Here is a 25,071-nt window from a genome sequence, read left to right as displayed (position 1 = left end):
TGCTAGGCAGACGCTCCTTGGCAGGAAGGAGAAGATAAAAACAAGCATGAGGGTGGTGAAAACCAAAAGTCCCTACTTCATAATTCTGCCTTTCCACGTCTGATAAACTGCTACTCCTTCCCTACCTCTCACAGTGGCACACGGGCAATAGTGCTGATCAGCCAAATAATCCTGGAGCTCAGCCCGGTTCATCCTGAGGCATCCTCTGACATCCCAGACACTGCTGCCAAGCCACACCCTTCCCACGGGTGGCTGGGGATAGGAAATCACTCCTGGTCTCTCTCTGAACTCACACAGACTAGACCCTCAGCTTCTAGAACAGTCTAAAAATTATTTTTATGATAGCATTACCTTCCAATAGCACCGTCATGGAGACAAGATTCACAGTGCTTAACACAGACTTTATATTTCCTAAAAAAAAAAAGAAACTGGATAGACATTTCTCACAATCAGAGAAACTCAAAACAATAAGAACCTACTTCTAAATTATAGTTAATAACGTGAAAATTCATAAAGACAGTGTTCTTTTAACTACATTTTTTCTTTTCAGACCAACTACCACAGAAAAGGATACGATGATATTCCAAGGACCAAGTCTCAACCAATTTGGCCAAAACCCTTTATACAGAGCAAAAAACCCTTCATTCTTCCATGTCTGTTTTAAGAAGAAAAAATAAAACTTTACTTTCAAATTATGTCAAATACATTAATAATTAGTGGGCTAAACATAAAACTACCACATGACCCAACAATCCCAATCCTAGGTATATACCCAAAATAAAGCAGGCATGTAAATTTGTAAACCAACGTTCACTGCAGCACTGTTCACAGCAGCCAAAAGGTGAAAAGAACCCAAATGTCCATCAATGAATAAATGGATAAACAAACCATGGTACAGACATACAACAGGATATTACTCCAGCATAAAGAAATGAAGTTCTGATACATGCTACATGGATAAACTTGAAAACATTATGCTGAGTAAAATAAGTCAGACAAGGACAAATATTAAATGATTCCCCTTATGTGAAATATCTAGAATAGGCAAGTATATAGAGACCAAAGTTTATTAGCGGTTTCCAGGGGTGGGAGAAAGGGGGAAAAGGGACATCTTAGCTTAGGAGGCACTGAAATTTCTCTTACTGGTGGTGGAATAATTTAGGAAGAGATAGTAGTGACGGCTACACAACCTGATGAACATAACCAATGTTACGTTCACGATGTTACATTTTGTTATGAATATTGTCACCACAATAAAATAATTTTTAAAATAATAACAATTTTTAAAAAATAGCAGTTGGACTGATTTATTCTTCTTGAAAATAAAATCCTGTTTGGAAGGACTCTCTAAGAAATCGTTGTGTGCTTTCTCCTTTTCAAAACAGGCGACTCAGAGCTTGACATAACTAACACCATGATGAACCCGTAAGTTCTGTTTTGCCTGCCTTCTCCTTTCTGCATACGTTTGTTTTGATGACTTTTAGTGACTTTGTTTTGCTCTGTCTGGCCACCTGTGACTTAGGACCCCCACAGGAAGAATCGAGCCCAGATGTCTGGCATGTGTATCTTTAGCCCAATAAGGAGATGTCTGGCATATATCTCTTTAGTCTGATAAAGAGTCTCTTGTAACTATCTTGTAATGAATAACTCATATGGCCATGCCATCTGTGGGCTATAAAGACACTTCCATCCTTAGTAAAAATCATATATAAGCTCTAATGTAAAACTGCCTTTTGGGACTCCACAGAGACAGGCTGTGTTGCTGTCAGATTGCTCGTTGGTGTCACCTCCTAAATAAACTTTCTCTTTCTATCTGACTTGGAGTACATTTCATTGGCTCAACTGCTTCAGGGCACTGACCCTAATCAGGTAACAATTGGTCTGTCTCTTTTTTTGTTTTTTAAAGCTTCTGCATAGGTTGAAGACTAAGGCTCCATGCCAAATAACGCCACACAGAGTAGAACAGTGGTTGAAATTAGGCTTGATTCCAACTTTCATGCCATTTGGGTTCATAAATAGGTCTGAAAGAAGCAATGATCATAAAGGTATACAGAGCACCAAGGTTTCATAAGATGTTGGATGGATAAAAATAACAAGTATCTTTGCTTCATTAAGCAAATATTTGAAGTCTGGAAAATGGAACCACAAAGGTGGTCCCAAATCACTGGCTGCTAGCAATCTAATGGGAAGACAGCCACAAGCTTTCACCCACTCATAAGCCGCAGCCCATTATTTAAGCTGAGAAATCCAGTAAGATCCATGAGGCCCTTTGAGAGAGACATCAGAATGAAGGATACTCATTCCAATTTGACTCCACAGGAAGGAGGTGGATTTTGGAAGGAGACACAGTTTTACTATGATCACAGTGATAATTTCATTACTCTTCAGAGCACAGCAAAGGTATAAAGAAAACAAATTTTCATTTCTAAATATTCACTGAGATTTTGTAGTTATAAAAGAGAACCCCAGTGTGGCAAGAATCGTGTACTGTATGTCCATCTCAAGGCTTTACAGCATCACTCATATTAGTTTTAAAAGCTCTCACAACTTAGATACTCTTAGGTATAATCTATCTATTTGTGGGGGAAGGGCTCATTGATTGAAGCAATCTGCTAGAACACTTAAGATCAAACAAAATAAGTTTCCTTATTTCATAACACTGTCCCTTATTATTATCAATAATAGTTACTAACTATTGAGGGCTTACTACATTCCAGGCGCTATGCTAACCACTTTACAGGCATTATCTCACTCTTCACAATAATCTGTGATGGAGGTGCTATTATTGTCCCCATTTTTAACTTATGAAGAAACTGAAGGACAGGGAGAATAAGTATCTTGACCAAAGTCAATCAGTTTATAAGTGACATATCCTTAGGTTTTTCTTACTCCAAAGTCTGTGTCCTTAAATTATTATGAGGGTCACACGGAAGCCAATGGGCTATGAAAGGAACCATGAGCCTGCAAGGACATTCATCCTTACCTGTAATAAGCAATCCAGGGTACCTGTGGGGCCAGAACATCTACCGTCTCGAAGGACTCTCTGGTTCATCATGCGGGTTCTCACAACATCAATAGGGTTTGAGGCCAAGGCCCCCGCCAGACCACAGGTGAAACTTGAGCTACAAAGATGATACCATTGGGCACATAAGCTACAACCACCACTACCAAAGGCAAGAAAGAGGCTCCTTCCAAACTATGTTAAAATACCACATGGAAAGACGAAATGAGTCAGGAGCAAGCTCCATATCTAGAGAGCTGCACAAACTTATTCAACACCAGCACTCTTCACACTGGCTAGAAATTTTAGCCACAACTAAGAATATTTTTGAGGTTCTGGAATGCCACAGAATTACGGAAACACGGAAGAAATGCCCTCTAAGGATGATCTATTCCATTTATCATAGGCACCAGGAGCCTGAGTGGCACAAGCAATTTCCGATCAGCTGTTAATCTAAAGGTTGACAGTTTAAAACCCACCCAAAGACTGTGAGGAAGAAAGGCCTGGGAAAGTGCTTCTGTAAAGTTTACAGCCAAGAAAACCCTATGAAGCATTCTTCTCTGCATACATGGGGTTGCCACGAGTTGGAATCAACTTGATAACGATGGGTCTGCTTTCTTCTTTTAGGTATCAGAGTAATTCTAGCTATATCCTAAGCATATTGTTCTCAAAGATCAGAAAAAAAAGACTTCCTCACTGTAATGCCCACCAGGGGTGTAAACTTTCAGTCTCACAAGACTACTAGAGGCCACACTTGGTGCCAATTAACTTAAAACACGGCTTCTCAACCTTGGTACTATTGGCATCTTGGACCAGAGAGTTCATTGTCAGGGGTGGATCTGCATATGGTATGAAGGATGTTGAGTGGCATCCCTGGCCACTAGATGCCAGTAGGAAATCGCCCAAGCTGTGACGATCAAAACGGTCTCTGGACATTGCTATATGTCCCCTGGGGGACAAAACTGTCCCCACAATAAGTTAAATAAATTATGATATATTCATACAACATGATAATCTGTAGCTATTAAAAATAAATGACTAAATCTGTATGTACTAACATGAAAAGGTATTTGGACTGTATTAAATTTTAAAAAGTGAGAGAATGAAAAGCATGATCCTATTCGTGTAATAAAGTACATGTAATATACTTTTACAGACATATTCGTATATGCATAGAAAATACCTGGAAGATACTTACATATGCTAAAAATGGTTATCTGTGTAAAAGGATAAGGACTTTTCCTTTTTCCTGGTATACTTCTTTATGGTGATTTGTCAAATATGAGAACATAATACTTTTATAATAAACTTTCTTTAAATTTCTAGAAATTTGTACCAAATTTCCACTTAACCTCATTCACACACAAAATAATAATTAAAAAAAAACTGCAAACATACAGGAAGTGGGTATATACAGTGTCTCCCATCAGGCCAGAGAGGATCAGATGCTTTTTGGTGATGTCATAGATAGGCAGCTCCACGCCAACAACAATGGCAGCCCTCTGAGCAGTAAGGGATACGCCCTGGGTGAAAATATTAATGAAAAAATGATTCAGATATTAGGTACTTTCTACAGAACACGCCCTGCGAATTTACAAAGCTTCAAATTCATGAACTATGAACAATTTTTATGTAGAGCAACATAGTGGCAAAGACTTGGGCTAGAGGCCAGAAGCTCCTGAGTCTAATTCTGGTTCTGGCACTAACCCTATGACCCTGGCCAGGACAAGTCACCTCTCAAGCCTCCGGTTTCCCTTTACAGACTGATGGATTGTGCTGAATGACCTTTAGGGTCTATTCTATGAACTGATGAGTCACCAGAATCCTGGGTAGCAGCACTTCATCCCTGTGCTTGTCTACTAACACAGCCTTCATTTTAGAGCCATGGAACCAGAGAGATCAAAAATCCCATGGAACCATAACCCAGAAACCTTTCCCATAAGAATTAAAAAAAAGGAAAAGCAAGGAAACAAACAAAATTAAAAAACCACTCAACTATTCGTATATACAAATTATTCAAAAGGTACTTGACATCACGACTCAGTTCTTGTATTTCCATTTTGCAGACAAGGAAGACGTAATCTTTAAGAGCACATACTGTCACCTTCTCCCCTAATTCCGTTATGCCATTGGATTAAGATAAAAGGATGGAACCGGGAAAAATAAATTAAAGAAGGTAAGAAGCAATCAGTAGGTCGGATCCCTTTTCTCTGCTCACCTTCCACAGTCCTCTCGTTCCCTCTTGCTGGTAGATGTTCATGAAGTTGCCTATCATTCCTCCTTGAATGGTGCTGTTCTGGGCTTGCATTCGTATCTAGAGATTGTTTTAAAGACCAGCGTGAGAAGGAAATGAGCATGTTCCCCAACCCAGTATTCACCTCTGAAAACCATTCAATCAGTGCTTAATTATGATTAATGGAAAAAATTGTAAGTTAAGTATTACTACGATGCTAGCTTAAAATGTCCTCAGCAGGGCTGTGGGACCATGATCTCAGGGAACATCTAGCTCGGTTGGCATAACATATAAAGAATATGTTCTACATTCTACTTTGGTGAGTAGTGTCTGGGGTCTTAAAAGCCTGTGAGTGGCCATCTAAGATACTCTACTGGTCTCACCCCTTGGGAGCAAGGAAGAATGAAGAAAACTGAAGATACAAGGGAAAGATTAGTCCAAAGGAGTAATGAACCACATCTACCGTGGCCTCCACCAGACTGAGTCCAGAGCAATGAGATGGTGCCCAGCTTACCACCACTGATGGCTCTGACAGAGATCACAATAGAGAGTCCTGATAGCTGGAGAAAAACGTAGAACAAAATTCTAACTCAAAAAGAAAGACCAGACTTGCTGGCCTGACAGAGACTGGAGAAACCCTGACAGTATGGCCCCCGAGACCCTTTCAGCTCAGTAACGATGTCACTCCTGAGGTTCGCCCTTCAGCCAAAGATTGAACAGGCCCATAGAACAAAACAAGACCAATGGGGCGCACCAGCCCTGGGTCAGGGACTGGAAGACAGGAGGGGGCAGAAAAGATAGTAATAGGGAACCCAGGGTTGAGAAGGAAGAGTGTTGACATGTCGTGGGGTTGTTAACCAATGTCATTAACCAATGTGTGTACTGTTTGATGAGAATCCAGTTTGTTCTGTAAACCTTCATCTACAGTATAATAATAATAATAAAAGTCCTCAGCAGACCAAAAACAGGTAAGGATTGGTTCTTAGGAACTCTGGAGTCCTTAAAAAGCACCTAGCACAGAGACCAGAGTCCTGTATATGGCAGTTCATTAACTGTCAAAAAAAAATTGATTAAAAAAAAAAAATAGTCCTTTGAGAGGGAAAGAAAAGAGTGTATTTCCCTACAGGTTACCACATAGGAAAGAGAAAATGTTGGCAATTCTAAAGATTGTATATAATTAATAACAGCATTCGGTGTACTTGGCAGCACTAAGCATTTGCAAACGTAGTTCTTAAATTGGTTACTCTAAGTCACCACTATTTCCAGTCAGCTGAACCAAAAGGAATGCAGATGAGACGGCCACGAGATGGCCACGTGACGCCTGCTATGCTCCGTTACACCTGAACTTACTACCGAACTTCACAACGGCAGTGGACTCCACATGATCTGGATTCTGACATAAAAATAACATTTGATGTATCTCTTTGCAGTTTTCAGAATGAAAAGGGATTTCTCACCAAAAAATTAGTACCTTATTTTTGTTTAGGGCGTGTAGTTGAATAGTGTCCCCCAAAAACCTCACATCCATCTGGAACCTCCGAATGTGACCTTATTTGGAAATCAAGTCTTTGCAGATTTTGACATGAAATCTAAACTCAATGTATGGTCTCCTTACAAGAAGCAACTGGAGAAGATGGAGGCAGAGACTGGGGTGGTGTGTCTACAAACCAAGGAAGGCCAAGGATTGCCAGCAGCCACCAGAAGCCAGGAGAAAGGCATGGGATGGTTTTCCCCTCAGAGCCTCCAGAAGGAGGCTGCCAATGCTTTGATTTCAGACTTCAAGCATCCAGAATGTTAGAGAATAAAATCCTGTTATTTTAAGCCACCAATTTTGTGGTAATTTCTTACAGCAGCCCTAGGAAACTAATCCAAGGAGCAAATGCATCACCTCTAACTTTTAAACCAAAAAAAAAACAAACCCGTTGTCACTGAGTCGGTTCCAGTTCACGGCGATGCCACGTGTTACAGAGTAGAACTGCTCCATAGGGTTTTCTTGGCTACAATCTTCACTGAAGTGCACCACTAGGCTTTTCTTCCACGGTGCCACTGGGTGGGTTCGAACCACCTACCTTTAGATTTAAAGTCAGGTGCAAACCATCTGTACCTCCTAGGGATCTCTTCAGACTTCTAAAAGGAACTGTTACTGCCATGCTAACGTTGGAAAATAAACCAAGACGTGGGAACTGCCTCTCCCTAAGCCCCGAGACATGCTGGAGACATTAACAGGAGCATGGATAGTTTTCTCTTGCTCTCCTACCCCAACCAGCATAGGGTAAAATTATGGCAAAAGTACCTGTGTTTCTTCTTCACAACACAGGCTACACCTTCACTGCGGTGTACGCATAACTGCAGTGTACTTAACATGCTGAGTAACATTTCAGGGCTTCTCCAAATCCTCCATTAGACTAAAGGCTCCCTAAGGGCAGCGTCCTTGTCTTACTTTGCATTCCAAGCACCTAGTACACCAGATGATACAAGGTTACATAACGGGGGAGAGGGGAGGTAAAGAAATACCCTGAGAGGGTTAAAAAGTAACTCCTCCCCCATTTTTATTTTATAGAATGAGTTATACCCCTGCCTTACTCCAAAAAGGATTTAAGGAGGCTGTATTCCTTGTAGTCTCAATAAGGTCGCCTGATGTGTTACAGCTGGCTATAGCAGCCCATCCGTTTTCAGTGAAGCAATAAAATAAGAGATTTTTCAGTGAAAAAAGAAATTCAAATGTGCCTAAATCTAAACTATTTATTCCTGCTTAATTACCAGAAACCTGAGCTCTACTTTTGAGCTCATCTGTATCACTGGGAAAATCACCTAGTGGGTATATAAAAGTTACGGTCTTCACAGCATGTATATTACAGATTCACATATACCTGAACCAAACCAATCCCGCTGCCACTGAGTTGATTCCAACTCATGACGATCCCATGGGTAGAACAGAGTAGAACTGCTCCAAAGGGTTTTATTGGCTATAATCTTTACAGAAACAGGTCACCAAGCTTTTCTTCTGTGGTGCTGCTGGGTGCGTTCAAACCGCCAACCTTTCTCTTAGTAGTCATGTGCAAACTGTGCCACCCAGTACACAGAAAATCTGCAGATTTTCATTATCTGAATATTGTTCTCAATAAAAAAATGTGGAAGGTAACTATATAAGATACAAACAGCACTGCTTACTTTTAAAACATCAGTTGGATTGGCAATGGCTGAGGATATGACTCCAGAGAGAATTCCACACACAACGTTAATCAACAGGGTTTCATCTGTAAACAAAGACATGTCATTATCTGCCCCAATATTTACAGAGTTTTCCTGTAAGTCATTCAAATACGTAATTTATTTACATGCCACTCGTTCAGCTTAAGATATTAAAGAAATTTATACTTTATGAATCAAGTAATTTAAAAAGGATTAGGAACTTTGCTAACTAAAGAGATTTTACTTAGAGAAATTGCTTGATACCTAAAAAGCATTGTGAATCATCAGACAAAGTGAGTAACCATCTATCATTTTATTCTTGTGTGTAAATTCAGACCATCCTAACCAAGATGAGACACATCTGCTAGGAGAATAAAAAAGACATGCTTCTGCAACTGGGAGAATCATTTGGCACAGGAAGTTTTAAAGCACATCTTATCTATTTCAAAATAAAATGAACACTATTGAAGTCCTTCCAAAGCATCTTAGCTCCTGCTCACCATTCTTATTTAACAGTGACTGGTGCCTGTTCCCTTGTAAAAAAGAAACAAAATTCTATGGATTAAAACAGAGTCACAGAACCAACCGGCAATAGAGTATTAGGACACAGAGTTGTTAATTCTAAGAAATGTACCCCTTGCTTTCCTGGAAAATAGGCAGTAATTCACATGACTTTAGGAACTTTTGAGTAGGAGAAAACTATAAAGATACATCCTCTAGTCTAGTTATTTTGGAAGTGAGGGCAACTATAATAAAGATTGTTCCCTGCAATCGTGACTTCCACCAGGTTCCCTACATTCAGCTGATGACTGACTTGCTTTAAGCACTGCTCGTTTTAGACCTGACACCCAGAGTTCTCAAGCAGTAGGTCGTCACAAATAAGCTGAAGAAAGTCTCATCCAAAACCACTTGAATAAAAAGGCCAACACCCCACCACCTGTCCACTAGAGGAAAAAGGATTCCCCACTCACCTTCTGGGCGTTCAACAAACAACCGCTTCAAGCTCTGGTAAGTGCCTATCTTGATTGTGCCATAAGAAGCCTGGCGTAACATTGCAGGGGCAATTCTGTCAAACCAATGTACAAAGGGACAAAAAAAACTCACTTAAAATCCTCTAGGAAACCCATACACAGAGATACAATCATGCATCTGCCTTTCACAATCAAACTATGCTAAAATACCCACTGCGGGCGAGTCAGTTCCAACTCAGTGACCCCAAAGGGTTTCCAAGGCTGTAATCTTTTATGGAAGGAGATTGCCACATCTTTCTCCTACAGAGTAGCTGGCGGGTTCGAACTGCTGGCCTTTTGGTTAGCAGCCAAGCACTTTAACCACCGTGCCACCAGGGTTCCTTATGCTAAATTACCAAAAACCCAAACGCATTGCCGTCGAGTTGATTCTGACTCATGACGACCCTACAGGACAGAGTGCCTCACAGGGTTTCCAAGTAGCAGATGGTGAATTCGAACTGCTGATCTTTTGGTTAGCAGCCGAGCTCTTAACCACTGTGCCACAGGGTTCCTATGCTAAAATAAAAAATAAAAAACCACACCCACTACCATCGAGTCAATTACGGCTCATAGTGACCCCACAGGATTTTCCCAAGGCTGTAAATCTCTACGGAAGCAGACTGCCACGTCTTTCCCCTGTGGTACCTCGGGGTGGTTTCGAACCTCCAACCTTTAGGTTAGCAGTCAACAGCTTTACCTACTGTGCTACAAGGTATCCTTATGCTAAAATAGTGCTCTTAAATTGCTAATCCAACAAAAACACAGGAGAGTTCAGTTAAATGTATGCAAATTATTAGTTCATTAAGTAAAAAATCAGCCCCTCTTATTTATGCTCAGTGAAAATGTAAATGAATATGGAGTTTAATATGCACCCCCCCCAAAAAAAAAACCTGTTGTTGTTGGTTGAATCGATTTGATTCTGACTCATAGTGACCCTATAGGACAGAGCAGAACTGCCCCCATAGGGTTTCCAAGGAGTGGCTGGTAGATTAGAACTGCTGACCTTTTGGTTAGCAGCCACTGCACCACCAGGGCCCCTCAACACTCCCATTCATGTTAAGATGAAAGAGCTTTCTCTTCTGAACGCAAAGCACTTCATGAAATCTGAAATCTGGCATCAGCACCAGCTAAGCATACTGCAAACACCTCTAATTCTTCCAGGGTTGCTCTGGAGCTCATCTCCTACCTCCTGCGTGGCCCTAATCCAGTTATCTCCTCTCCAGTTCCTTCCTCAATGCAATTCTGAACCAAGTTCAAAATCCAATAACCGCAAACACAAGCCTCCATCCCATATGTCCCTCCAGTGATGCCTGACCACCCCAAAACCGCCCTGTGGCATTTACACTCCCCAGCTCTCTGTCAGCACTTCCCACCTCCTCAAACTGTGATCTGGCCTCCCTTTACCTACTCCATTCACCAAAGTGACCAATCATCTTTGTCAATAAATTAAATGACACCTGTCAATTAGTATCTTATGTATTCTCTTTGAAATATGCACAACTGGCTACCCTCTGTCCTCCTCACTGCTGTCCCATAGGGTTTCCAAGGCTGTGATCTTTACAGAAGCAGACTGCTACATCTTTCTCCCACAGAGCGGCTGGTGGGTTCAAATTACAACCTTTCAGTTGGTAGCTGAGTGCTTAACCAGTGTGCCACCACAGCTCCTTATTGTAACATTACCCTCATTCATTTCTTCGCTTTCCTCTGCAGCAACTCTGGTGGTCCCTAAGATTCTATCCCACACTTTCTTCTCTCCTTTCTCAACACGCTCCCTGGAGGGCTCATCTACTCCCAGGGCTTCAACTGCTGCCCAGAGACAGATGACTCCTAAATCTGTCTCTGAGCCAAGGATGTATTCCCAAATCTTCTAGACTTCTCCATTTAAACGTCCCCCACACGCCTCCAGATCAAGTGGCCCAAACTGAACTCATTTTCTTCCCTCTCCAAGCAAGCAGCTTCCCCTCTTCTGTTTCCTAGACCAGGGAATGAATGACCATCCAGACACTGGCCAAAGCTAGAAACCTAAACACGAGCCTTGTCCCCTCCTTCCCCACTGTGTCCTACTATGTGAGGTTACTCAGTACTGTCGATCCTACCCTCTAAACAGCTTCCTAACTTGTCTCCCTCCTCTCTGTCCCCAAGACCAATACACAGTTCAGATCCTCGTCCTGGCTCTCTACACGAGAGTCCTGCTTCCAGTGTAATCTATCTTTAATTATTTCTCCATATGGCAGGCAGTCATCTTTTAACGATGGAAACCTCATCATGTCAGTCCCCCAACTTAAAACCCTTCTGTGGCTTATGTCCACAATAAGCACACACACACAAACCAAAACGAGCTGCCAACATGTTGACTCCAACTCATGGCAACCACATGTGTATCAAAGTAAACTATATACCATAGGGTTTTCAATGACTGGTTTTTTTTTGGAAGTAGACTGTCAGGCCTTTCTTCTGAGGCACCTCTGGGTGGACTTGAACCTCTAACCTTTTGGTTAGCAGGCAGTGCATTAATTGTTTGCATCACCCAGGGACTCCTACCATAAGCACAGCAAATTTAAGTGTTACAGGTAGCCATGTAGACACCATAGTGAGTGAAGTGGGCTGGGTCTAACTACACATACACTATGTGAGTAGTAGAGGTCTTGGTAAACAGAGGAAGTATCCTCAACTCCAGCCGCTGTTGTCATACATGAATGCATGTGGACCTGGTGTGGAATTTTTTTGAGAAGATGAAACCCCAGATTTTTCACATGCAATTACACATTTTAAAATATTCGATCAATTGAAAAACAAAAACCTCTGGAGGTTGGAGAGCAGGCTCTGGGCCACCAGTTTGCAACCTCTGGTGTAGTGGATAAAATCAAGATGCTTAGCATGGCACAAGACTGTCCATGTCCCGAGTCCTTACCACCACTCCAGCTCCATCTCTTGCTCCTCACCAACTCCCATACTATATCTACGCAGAATTAAATTACTTGCAGTTCCTAAAATGTATCATGCTCTCTTACATGTGCTACTGGCTCTGAATGAAAACAGGTACCCTCTAACTTTACCTGGATAGAGCAGCTGAAAACCTCCCACCTCCCCTGTCCCCACAGTCTGGGCTTGATGCCCTGCCTCTCTAGACTCTGAAAGTGTGAAGTCCCTGTTCACACATCTGCAGCCCCTACTAAGCTACAGCTCCTTAAGGACAGTGTGCTGCTGAGTCTCCATCTATCCCCCAGATCTGTTCTCACCCGTCTCTGCCCAGCTCTGTGCCCTGAGAGGCTGATGCCTATGGACTATACCTACACACTGTATCACCCAGGCTCCCCTGCCAGCTGACTTCCAGGTGGACTCCACAGGGTGGAGACAGGAAGGAGGAGAGAGAAGTAGGGATTCATTTGCCAGCTCACTCCTTCCTGGGCTCTACCAAAGCCTCCTCTACAACTCCTGTTTGCGCTACGTGGGCTCTCCTGCCAGGCTCCCACCCTCAGTGGGCTCTGGTGACTCAAGTCCCTGCCCTGCCCCTTGGTCCTAGGGTTGACAACATTTCTCACTTTGTTAGTTTCTAGGTGCCTCAGCATCTTTCAACAGTTCCTTCATTTAAACCACCTGAGGAACCGTTTCCTGAGAGGCTCTGGTATAGGCAGAGTCTGATTCCCTTTCCCATCCAGCATCTATAGCACACGATTTCATTAAACGCTGAAGGAAAGAAAAGGAGTTCACTGCAGCTCTCGGCTATGGAGGACACTGTAGCATTTCCATTATGGCAAAAACATCAGCAATTCCGAATAGCTAAGGGGCAGGGCTATTTGCAGAGTGAAAAATTGAATTACGGGATATTTTAGAACAAATGTAATTCGTGCATTATTGACCATACTTAAGTATCATTAAGAACGTAGTTTCGCCAAAAACTTCCTACATAAAATACATATTTACAAAATAAAGTCGAAAATAAAAGTGGAAAATCTACAATGCTGACTGTCCTTTTCTAATACACTTCAAACGTTTACTTTTTCTCTGTGAAGTCTGTCTTCAGTCGATACATCTGCAAGGGTCTACACTGAACTGTACTGCACAAAGGTCTACTCACCCTGAATACAGCGCTTTCAGCCCTTCTTCTCTGCCTATCCTCACCAATGCATGCAACATGCCACGATACCTAATTTCTTTAAAGTTTGCATCGTTTGTCTGGCCTTGAATCTGGAGACGTGTCTTGGTTAAATCAATCGGAAATGTGCCTTAAAATTTTAAAGAAAGAAAAAAATTCATTTAATCAAACAGGAGTTCCACAAAATACAAGATACACAGTATTATATTACTGAGAAAACACTCAGGCTATAATATAAACCAAGAAACACAATTAAGAAACGGTAAGCACTTAGCAGTATATATTTTTTTTTTAATTATTTTTAGGAACCAAAAGATGAACAAAACTCAAAAAATACACACACATGCATTTTCCTATCTGTACTTTTAACATTTACACCCTGACTTATTCCCCACAGGATCTGAGTAGCCTACATTGCTGTCAATATTACCAATACATGGAGTGATTTATGCAAATGGAAAAGTCCATTAAAAAAAAGTTACTATTCTTTACATATGTGAAGGCTAAAACTGGGGGTTCAATATGAAGTAAAAAAGTTCACTTTCTAAATGATCCACATTTCTCACTTAAGAATGATTGATTTTATAGTCTAAAATTAAATCTGATACTTGCACCCATTGCCTTTGAGTAGATTCCAACTCTTAGAGACCCTACAGAACAGAGTAGAACTGCCCCACACAGTTTCCAAGGGGCAGCTGGTGGATTTGAACTGCCAACTTTTTGGTTAGCAGCCAAGCTCTTAACCATTAACGATGCAGCTAAAAATATTTAATACAGTACCTAATAAGACACCAAAAAGAAACTAAACCTGTTGCCACTGAGTCAATTCCAACTCATGGCTATCCTATGTGGTACAGAGAAGAACTGCTCCATAGGGTTGTCTTGGCTGTAATTTTAACAGACACAGACCATCAGGCCTTTCTTCCATGGTACCATTGGGCGGGTTCAAACTACCAACCTTTACATTAGCAGCTGAGTGCAAATTATTTGTACCACCTAGGGACCTAACAGGTAGCTCACTCAAATATATAAAGCCCATACTCAGAATGACATCAGTGGGAAACCCCACCAGCGGAGAACCTAAGCAGGTGGGTGGTTAACATGTCTCAACTCCTCCTCAGGGCGGCCGGTCCTCAGACAGCAGTGACTAGAGCCCTGGGAGCAAATCAGGCGTTCAGCCCAGCACCCGGCACTCAGTAGCTGCTCGATCAGTATCTGTCGAATGAATGAATCAAGAGGGGAATAAAGAGACAACCAGGATCTGGTGTGCGACGCACCGGATGAGGAAGTCACAAACAGGACGTGGGTAATGTCCATAAGCAGAAACACTGAATAAAATTACAGTCGGTCTACTCTGGCTTAAGGAAGACCCTTGAGCACCTTAAAACCTTACGGCCAAATGTGTTAACTGCGGCCACACGAGGAAAAAGACAAGGCAAAAAGGGACTGATGCAATCCAAAAATGAATTATCAAACTTCTGTTTGATCCACAGGCTCAAATTTCTCTCCACTAAACTTTAAACCCTAAACTGCTAATAAGTAGACAAAATGACTGTTTTTGTCTTAAAAATATACCAAACAAGGAAAGAATTTGGAATTTTGAGATTAGGGTTTCACAGTGCACATTCTGTGCTGGCACCACACGCACACCAAATCCCAAAGTGTGACCTTAAATTTGAAACACCGTCACATGCAAAGTGACTCCAGCGTGGACACAGCTTACCGCACTCGGCTGTGACGGAGGCCAGCCCTCCGTACACAAACGGCTTCCAGTTGGGGGCCGACATTCTCACCGACCTCCCTTCTCTGATTTACAGAAACATAGCCTCCAACAGCGTTTTTCCTGGACACAAAAGCAAGATATTGCAAAGCTGTAAATTCTCACACTGGTAGTTTCTTCTCTAAATTCCTTCATTACCCCCTGTAACAACGCCCCCCTCCACCCCCTGCTACAACGCCCCCTCCACCCCCATGACAATGCCCATTCACCCCGAGACATCGCCCCCCTCTACCCCCTGCAACAACGCCCCTCCACTCCCCCAACTGCATCCCCCTCCACCCCCTGCAACGATGCCCCCTCCACCCGCTGCAACACCCCTTCCGCCTCCCGCAACAATTCTCCCTCTACCTTTGCAACAACACCCCCCTCCACCCTCTGGAACAATGCCCCCTTCACCCTCTGCAACAATGCCCCCCTCTACACCCCACGCCCCCTTCTACACCCTACAAGCAACCTCCATCCCCTGTAACAATCCCCCTCCACCCCCTGCAACAACACCCCCTGCAACGACACCCCCCTCCACACCCTGCAACCTCCCTTCCATCCCTGCCACAATCCCCAAGGGGAGCCTTGCCTTGATAAGACAAAGAACCTCTAAGTCCTAAACCCCAAATCAGCAATTACTAATCTCGCAGGAAAAACTCCTTGCATAGTGATGGTGATAGTGCAGGGGCTGCTGTCCCTTCTGCACAGAGGAAGAAGGAAACATTTTATTTATATTTATTTACAAACACATACGTATATTAAAAAAGGTTAGCAGCTGTTGCACTTAACCACTACACCACCAGTGTTTCCACATACATACATTTAAATATATATATATATTTTTTTTATAGCCCTCACTTTATCAGCTGCCCTATTTTCATTCATGCCTTAAGAAGTAGTCCAGTATGCCGATACCTTGCTATGTGTGTATGTATTCAGTGTGGTGCAGCGGAGCCCGTTTTCCGGGTAGTCCATTTTATCTTACATCTGGTTCTTCCTCACCCAGTCAATATTTGCTGTTCTTTTGTCACTGTTGGAAAGAGTCCCTACAGGGGACAGTGGAGGCTTGCATGTTGCTATGATGCTGAACAGGATTCAGTGGAGCTTCCAGACTAAGAGACTAGGAAGAAAGGTCTGGTGATCTATGGCCAAAAATCAGCCAATGAAAACCCTATGGGTCACAATGGTCAGATCTACAACCAGTCACAGGGATGGTGCACAGCTGGGCAGCGTTTCCTTCCATCGTACCAAATCAGAGCAGCTAACAACAGGGGGCATCACACCCCTCAGGTACACTAAAGCAGGAAAATGATGCAAACCACTGAATTGTGTTCCCCCAAAAAGATTTATGGAAGGCTAACCCCTGGTACCTGTGAGGGTGGGCCCTAATCCAATCCAAGCAGAATTCTTAGAAAAAAGGAGAAGAAAGAGAGAGACAGAAGGATGGCCATGCAAAGATGCATCGACAAGCCCAGGGATATCAAGAGGCTACCACAAACTGGGAGAGACTTTGGGGAACACGCTGATTGGCCCACATACTGATTTGGACTACTAGCCTCCAGACCTGTGAGACGATAAATTTCTATTCTTGTAAGCCACCCGGTTTGTGGAATTTTGTTATGGCATATCTGGGAAATGAATATACAGTGTCATAAGGTAAAATGCAATCCAAAAATAAGTCCTAAAACTTCCATGTTGGTCAACAGGCTCAACTTTCTCCCCACTAATTAGCACAGTAAACTTTTATTCACACTCAATAAATGAAGTAGCTCTCTTCTCTTGCTCAAATTCGTTAGTAGTGGGGAGGCAGCACAGTGTGAAGGAAGGAGGCAGAAGCTGGGGTCAGAGCCACACCACTTCCTTCCTAGGGAAGCTGCTGCTAAACCTCAATCTAGGCTGTTTTCTTCGTCGGCATCATTGTCATCACAACAGCCAACACGATCAATTAGGGGTAGAGCCCATATCACTACGCTCAACGAAATGCCTAGCTTTTAGGCCTATTGTGTGGATTAAAAGGAGCCCAGCTGGTGCAGCGATTAAGTGCTCCGCTGCTAACCAAAAGAAAGGTCAGTGGTTCAAACCCACCAGCGCTAGGCAGGAACAAGATGGGGCAGGCAGTCTGCTTCCGTAAAGATTTACAGCCTTGGAAACCCCATGGGGCAGCTCTACTGTGTCCTATAGGGAGGGTCACTACGAGTCACAATCGACTCAATGGCAGTGGGTTTGATTTTTGGTGGGGATTCGACATCACATATTTTAAAACCTAGCACAAAAAAGGCACTCCACAAATGTTGCCTTCCTTCTTCCTTTCCCTTAGTGGGTCCTCAGGCACTGTGGCACATATGCACCGTGGCATATACTCACACGCACGCCACAGCCCAGGACCTCCACGTGTTCTAAACCCGCTGCTGTCAAGTTGATTCCAAAGCATCGTGACCCTATAGGAACAGAGTAGAACTGCCCCACAGGGTTTCCGAGGCTGTACATCTTTACATAAGCAGACTACCACAACTTTCTCTGGCAGAGTGACCGTTGAGTTTGAACTGCAGAACTTTTGGTTAGCAGCCAAGCTCTTAACCACTGCACCACCAGGGCGCTTTCCCACGTGCACTAGATGTTCTGTAATTATGTGACTGGAGTTAATCTGACCTCATGCCCAGAAACAGGAAACATATACAAATTAATTCACTTTCATGTATATACCACTATCAACTAAAACTATGTTGTTTTAAAAGGAGATTCCTTATTACAGTCACCATGGCAGGCAATACACCCCACGTATTTGTTTTGCATGTTTCTGGGGATTTCACAAGTCTGCATTCCCAGGAGAGGTCCATCACGTCACCATTGCCCAGAATGTCTGCTCTCTACAAGGCAAGAGGGTTGTTCAAGAGAAGTCACAAGGACTCCATAGACGCTGAATAAATCTACTGAGAGCTATGCCTCATTTAACGGTATTAACCAAGATCAGAGTGGTCACAAATGAATAAGGCAGAAGGTTCCCTAAGCACAGATCTTGAAAATCGTCTCATGTTCTTACATACTTCAGTACTAAAGAACAAGCCCCTCTCTGCCTCCGCAAAAAACAAAAAACTCTCATCTCCCTATTGTCCCTAAAAACATTTAATACCTCTCCTTAACTAATTCTTTAAAAAAACAACAAAAAACACTCAGCTGCTGTTGAGTTGATTCCAACTCACGGCAACCCCTTGTGTGTCAGTTAAGAATTGCACTCCATAGGGTTTTCAAGGCTGTAACCTTTCAGAAGCAGATCGCCCAGCCTTTCTTCCAAGGCACCTCTGAGTAGTCTCGAACTGCCAACCTTTCCGTAAGCAGTCAAGTGCTTACACATTTGTACCACCCAGGGACTCCTAATTCTTAGCCTCATTAAATTCATAGTTAATATAATGACTAACATGACAAGTTACAGATTATAAGAACACATTAATAATAAATCCAGTAATTCATTTATTGTCTACTACTACCTTCCTCAACCCATTTTTGCAATGTGCTGATTGCAAGTTAAAAAACAAAACAAAACCTACATCATAGTGCCATCTGGAGGTATTAGACCTTACCGTTAGAGCCCTGGTGGTGCAGTGGTTAAGAGCTAACAGTCGCTAACCAAAAGATCGGTAGTTTGAATCCACCAGCCACTCCTTGGAAACCCTACTGGGCAGTTCTACTCTGTCCTGTATGTTTGCTATGAGTCAGAACAAACTCGACGGCAACAGTTTTTTTTTGTTTAGAGCTTACCATTACAGGTGATCTATATAAATAATTTCACTGGATCCCTTCCAACAAGTTTGGAGTAGGAGGACAGATAGTACCATTCCCATAAACAGACTAGGAAACCCAATCCCACACGGCTAATGGGAGAACTGGGCCTCTAACCTCAATTGTTCTGACTCCAACTGTAGGGATTTTTCTACTACAACCTGAGACTATACAGTATCAATAAGGAAGTGACGATGATTTTTAAAATAAAGAACTTGCAAGTAGATTGCAATGACTTAAGAGTCTCTACATTTTAATTAAGGAGAAAATATCAGTAAGCAGTTTCCAAAAGGTACTGCAGATAAGATGCATCTTACACACAATAAAAATGGGCTTAAATTAAGAAAAAAAATCTTGAGAAAAAAATAATATTCAACGGGAGGCGGTCAATCTAAATGGCACTGTTTTTTGCTTTTTTACAACACCTAGTATACAAAGGTAGTGCTTATATGATTCTTATTTTCTTAGGTATGATACCATACATGCAACAAGGCATCTATGTTGGACCCTTTTTTTTTCCTCCAGTTGCCACTGAGTCAATTCCAACTCATGGCGACCCCATGTGTGTCAAAGTAGAACTGTACTCCATAGGGCTTTCAGTGGCTGATTTTTAGGAAGTAGATCCCCAAGCCTTCCTTCTGAGGTGCCTCTGGGTGGACTCGACCCTCCAATCTTTCAGTTACCAGATGAGCACGTTAACCGTTGTACCACTCACGGTTCCTTATTAGGAGTTCTTATCTTCACTGCAGAGCTCCTGAAGTGCAGACACCAGGGCCCCATCTATTGTAAGAGGATCTTAGGGACTCAGTCTAATTATCTACATTGTTATTGAAAATCAGTTATTTAAATAACTGACAGCCGATTCATGCAATGGAACAGGGTGCTGTCATTTAGATTCCTGTTTTCAGTAGATAATTCTGGATGATGACATTAGAGTTGTTTCTTCTTTTTATTCATCTTATTTCATAGTGATTTTTCTCTCTACAGTGAATATATATGTAAAATATACATACACACACACCATACACCCAAAAACATGAAGATTCCCAAAATGTAGTCAAAGATGTATGGGACATATGGAAGGGAAAGACCCCAGATAAATAACGCATTACTGAAAAAGAAGAACAAAGTGGGAGGCCTTACTTTATCTGATCTTAGAACCTATTATACCACCACAGTAGTCAAAACAGCCTGGTACTGTACAACAACAGATACACAGACCAATGGAACAGAATTGAGAATCCAGACATAAATCCATCCACATATGAGCAGCTGATACTTGACAAAGGCCCCAAAACAGTTAAATGGGGGAAAGACAGTCTTTTTAACAAATGGTGCTGGCATAACTGGATAAAACCAAAACCTGCAAAAAAAATGAAACAGGAACCATACCTCACACCATGCACAAAAATGAGCTCAAAATGGATCAAAGACCTAACTATAACATCTAAAACAATAAAGATCATGGAAGAAAAAATAGGGACAATGTTAGGAGCCCTAATACCTGGCATAAACAGTATACAAAACATTATTAAGAATGCAGAAGAGAAACTAGATAACTGGGAGCTCCTAAAAATCAAAGACCTATGCTCATCCAAAGACTTCGCCAAAAGAGTAAAAAGACTACCTACAGACTGGGAAAAAGTTTTTAGCTATGACATTTCCGATCAGTGTCTGATCTCTAAAATCTACATGATACTGCTGGTGGGAATGTAAAATGGTAGAATCACTTTGGAAATCAATTTGGCGCTTCCTTATAAAGCTAGAAATAGAACTACCATACGATCCAACAATCCCACTCCTTGGAATACATTCTAGAGAAATAAGAACCTTTACACAAACAGATATATGCACACCCATGTTTATGGCAGTACTGTTTACAATAACAGAAACACGAAAACAACCAAGGTGCCCATCAACGGATGAATGGATAAATTATGGTATATTCGCACAATGGAATACTATGCATTGATAAAGAACAGTGAGGAATCTGTGCAACATTTCATAACATGGAGGAACCTGGAAGGCATTATGCTGAGTGAAATTAGTCAGTTGCAAAAGGACAAACATTGTATAAGACCACTATTATAAGAACTTGAGAAATAGTTCAAACTGAGAAGAAAACATTCTTTTGTGGTTACGAGAGGAGGGAGGGTAGGAGAGTGGGAGAGGGGTATTCACTAATTAGTTGGTAGATAAGAACTACTTTAGGTGAAGGGAAAGGCAACACACAATACAGGGGAGGTCAGCACAACCGGACTAAACCAAAAGCAAAGAAGTTTCCTGAATAAACTGCTTCAAAGGCCAGTGTAGCAAGGACAGGGATTTGGGGACCATGATTTCAGGGGTCATCTAAGCCAACTGGCATAATAAAATCTATTAAGAAAACATTCTGCATCCCTCTTTGAAGAGTGGCATCTGGGGTCTTAAATGCTAGCAAGCAGCCATCTAAGATGCATCAATTGGTCTCAACCCACCTGGATCAAAGAAGAATGAAGAACAACAAGGACACAAGGTAATTACGAGCCCAAGAGACAGAAAGGGCCACATGAACCAGAGACTACATCAGCCTGAAACCAGAAGAGCTAGATAGTGCCCGGCTACAACCAATGACTGCCCTGACAGCGAACACAACACAGAACCCCTGAGGGTGCAGGAGAGCAGTAGGATGCAGACCCCAAATTCTCATAAAAAGACCAGACTTAATGGTCTGACTGAGACTGGAAGGACCCCAGTGGTCATGGCCCCCAGACCTTCTGTTGGCCCAGGGCAGGAACCATTCCCGAAGCCAACTTATTAGACATGGATTGGACTGGACAATGGGTTGGAGAGGGATGCTGGTGAGGAGTGAGCTTCTTGGATCAGATGGACACTTGAGACTATGTTGGTACCTCCTTCCTAGAGAGAAGATGAGAGGGTAGAGGGGGTTAGAAGCTGGCGAAATGGACACGAAAAGAGAGAGTGGAGGGAGAGAGCGGGCTGTGTCATTAGGGGGAGAGTAATTAGGAGTATGTAGCAAGGTGTATATAAGTTTTTACGTGAGAGACTGACTTATTTGTAAACTTTCACTTAAAAAAAAACTTTCACTTAGAGGACAATAAAAAAAATGTATGGGAAATGGGGTTCTAAATGGTTTTGAATTAAGTTTTTTTTTTTAAGATTATCATATGACCTAATACCATTCACAGATTAACATTCTAACTTCCTGTCACTGCTTTTATTTGTTTTGTTAGTTTCTTTTTCATGTGATTTGGCTACTTTTTCCCATCAATTTTGGTATCGGGTTTTTAGTTAATTAAAGGCCAGAAGCTCTGGGTTACACACCCATATGCAAATACTCACCTAGAGCTCAAATATGCAGAACTGCCTCCCGGTGGTTTGGAATCAGGAGCCCTGGTGGTGCAATGTTTAAGCCCCTGGCTGCTAACCCAAAGGAAAGGTCAATGGTTCAAACCCAACAGCCATTCCACAGAAGAAAGATGTGGCAGTCTGCTTCGGTAAAGATTTACAGCCTTGGAAACCCTATGGGGCAGCTCTACTCTGTTCTACCGGGTCCTTGTGAGTCGGAATTGACTTCATAGCAATGGGTGTAGTTTTTTTGGTTTTGGGTTTGAAATCACACACCCATTCCCTTCTAATTCAGATCCTGCCACAGTGAATTTGTCTTCTACAAATTAGTGTCCTCTCCTTATCAGTATCCCTGGTTAATCTATAAGAAAGTACTTTCTATTCAACTTCAAATTTTGAGAGGGTGAAAACGACTTTTGGGCTCTCCTCCTCCTCTTTCTGCATGCTAGAACTAGATCCCTGAGCAGTTAAGACTACCGGACCTTCCCACAGTTTACATTTGTTGAGCAAGAGGAAAACAGTTTGGCCTCAGGAGCTGGTCAAACAGCCAAACAAGAAAAGGTTCTGGCTAAGACTAGCATGGGGACCATGTACCCAGTAAGCTGTGCTGGGCAGAGCAACCTGTAACTCGGCTTTAGTTATTTTAGGCTGACATCTCTGTTCAGTAAATTAAACTATTTCTTTGCATTTGGGCTCTCTTTTGAGGGATTCTCCTGACCCACATTCCTTAACTTCATACCACATTTCCTGGGAAAAATCCCAGTTCTATCTACTGAGGTGTATTTGGTCATACCCAGGGCAAGAGAGTCAGGGAGAGTGAAGTGTCCTTAGCAGTCAATAGTGTTTGGGTAACATCTCAGCCTGAGACTAGGAAAGGGATTAGGACTCTGCATAAATTCCAGAGGTGAGTGGCATAGAAGCGGCCCCTGGTCACTGACCACTGTACTCTCCTTTAGGTCATGCCCTCTAACAAAAAATAACCGTTGAGTCCGACTCATGGCAACCCCATATGTTGCAGAGAGGAACTGCACTCTGTAAAGCTTTCAAGGCTGTGATCTTTTGGAAGTGAATGCCAGGACCTTCTTCCAAGGGGCCTCTGGGTGGGCTTGAACTGCCAACCCTTCAGTTAACGGTCAAGCACTTAACGGTTTGCACCACCTAGGATCTGCTCAGGTCACCAGGCCCTTCTCCCAGGCCCTTCTTCTGAGGCACCTCTGAATGGGTCCAAACCGCCAACCTTTCAGCTAGCAGCCTAGCACATAATGGTTTGAGCCAGGCTAAAACCCACTGACCAGCTCTCTTTGCTGCATTATGAACACAATCTGAACAACAGCTGTCATTTACTGAATGCCTGATATGTCAGCCATTGCCGTACGTCTTCCACATTAGGGATTTCATTTCATGCTCACAACCCTATGCACTTGGTGTCATTTCACAACTAAGGAGGCACAGCCTCAGAAAGGAAAAGTGACTTTCCCAACATCACACAGCTACCAAGTATTCAAACTGAGGGATCGCTGAAGGAACACACCACCTTCCTCTATGCACTACACAGCCAACACTATCTTCTAAAGGCTGTTAAAAAAATACTGATGGATGGCAGAGTGAGGAATTCTACATATTCAGAATAAACACAAGATTTTTGTACAGGAGAAAATACGTCTATTAAAAAGCTAAGTGTTTTCAGAGTGGAAATGCCTGTACAAACTAAGAAATTCAAAGGGTTCTCCCTACGCTTAAGGTATGTGCTAAGTAACATGTCCTTTCTCCTACGTTTTTTCTAATATGGTTACTTAGCACTTATTTTCTCCTTACTTCTTTTGTACAGCTGCAGGAAAAAAAAAAAAAAAGCAAACGCTTTGCCCTTGAATCCATTCTAACTCAGAGCAACCCTACAGGACAGAGTAGAACTGCCTCATAGGGTTTCCAAGGAACAGTTAATGGATTTGACCTGCCAACCTTTTGGTTAGCAGCCAAGCTCTTAACCACTACACCACCAAGGCTCAGAAGAGGTCATTAAAGTACACTACTGCTGCTGGAACTTCCAAGTTTCTCAAAGCTTTCCAAGTTTCTCTTATATAATTCATTCTGGGTAAGCCCTTTCAATTTTACTTGGTGTTCTCCTTTCAGTCTGCAGTCATTCGCCATCAGTCTCTAAAGGTCTGTGCTCTCATAAATCTTGGTTCCCTGCAGGGCTGCCCTTTCCAGACTTTGCCTGTTCTTTTTACAGAGCCAAAAATAAGCTCATCATAGACTTATGAAATGTTTAAAAGGAATCTTAGAAATCCTATCTAGATCAACCCCTCATTTCACATGAATATTTTCATGGTCCATGGTTAGTGCAAACTTTTAACTACTTGGCTGCTGAACTAAAGGTTGGAGGTTTGAATCTGCCCAGAGATGCCTCGGGAGAAAGGCCTGGCAGTCTGCTTCTGAAAAATCAGCCATTGAAAACCCTATGGAGCACAGCTCTACTGTGACCCACATGGGGTCTCCATGAGTGGATCAACTCCACAGCATCTGGTTTTTGGTTTATGGTCACAACTTTGGGAGCACAATTCATGCCTTTCAACTCTTAGAGGAGGAAAAATCTAGAACCTGCGGGCAGTTTGAACATTATTGGCTATTTTTGCGCAGGAACGATAATGC

The 25,071-nt window shown here is 42.4% G+C and overlaps 1 protein-coding gene across 7 annotated transcripts in view; it reads right to left on the bottom strand.

The window, feature by feature from the left end:
* SLC25A30 (solute carrier family 25 member 30) overlaps positions 1-25,071 on the bottom strand; it is a 67,183-nt gene that overhangs the window by 41,378 nt on the left and 734 nt on the right. For 2 of the 7 annotated variants that reach the window (XM_023551281.2, XM_064270104.1), the window contains exons 2-7: positions 15,256-15,375; positions 13,515-13,662; positions 9,398-9,492; positions 8,406-8,491; positions 5,220-5,315; positions 4,400-4,524 (exon numbers count right to left, since the gene is read on the bottom strand). In XM_023551281.2, the coding sequence (XP_023407049.2) occupies positions 4,400-4,524; positions 5,220-5,315; positions 8,406-8,491; positions 9,398-9,492; positions 13,515-13,662; positions 15,256-15,319 (614 nt within the window). In that variant the 5' untranslated portion in view covers positions 15,320-15,375. Of the gene's footprint in view, positions 1-574; positions 656-2,983; positions 3,123-4,399; positions 4,525-5,219; positions 5,316-8,405; positions 8,492-9,397; positions 9,493-13,514; positions 13,663-15,255; positions 15,376-16,212; positions 21,762-25,071 lie in introns of those variants that run through there. The other 5 variants (XM_064270102.1, XM_010592605.3, XM_003412610.4 and 2 more) reach the window with 5 other exon arrangements.

Source organism: Loxodonta africana, chromosome 17, assembly GCF_030014295.1.
Source record: "Loxodonta africana isolate mLoxAfr1 chromosome 17, mLoxAfr1.hap2, whole genome shotgun sequence".
NCBI classification, from domain to species: Eukaryota; Metazoa; Chordata; class Mammalia; order Proboscidea; family Elephantidae; genus Loxodonta; species Loxodonta africana.
The sequence above is the reverse complement of the archived record's forward strand: the minus strand, read 5'-3'. Positions and strand labels throughout refer to the sequence as shown.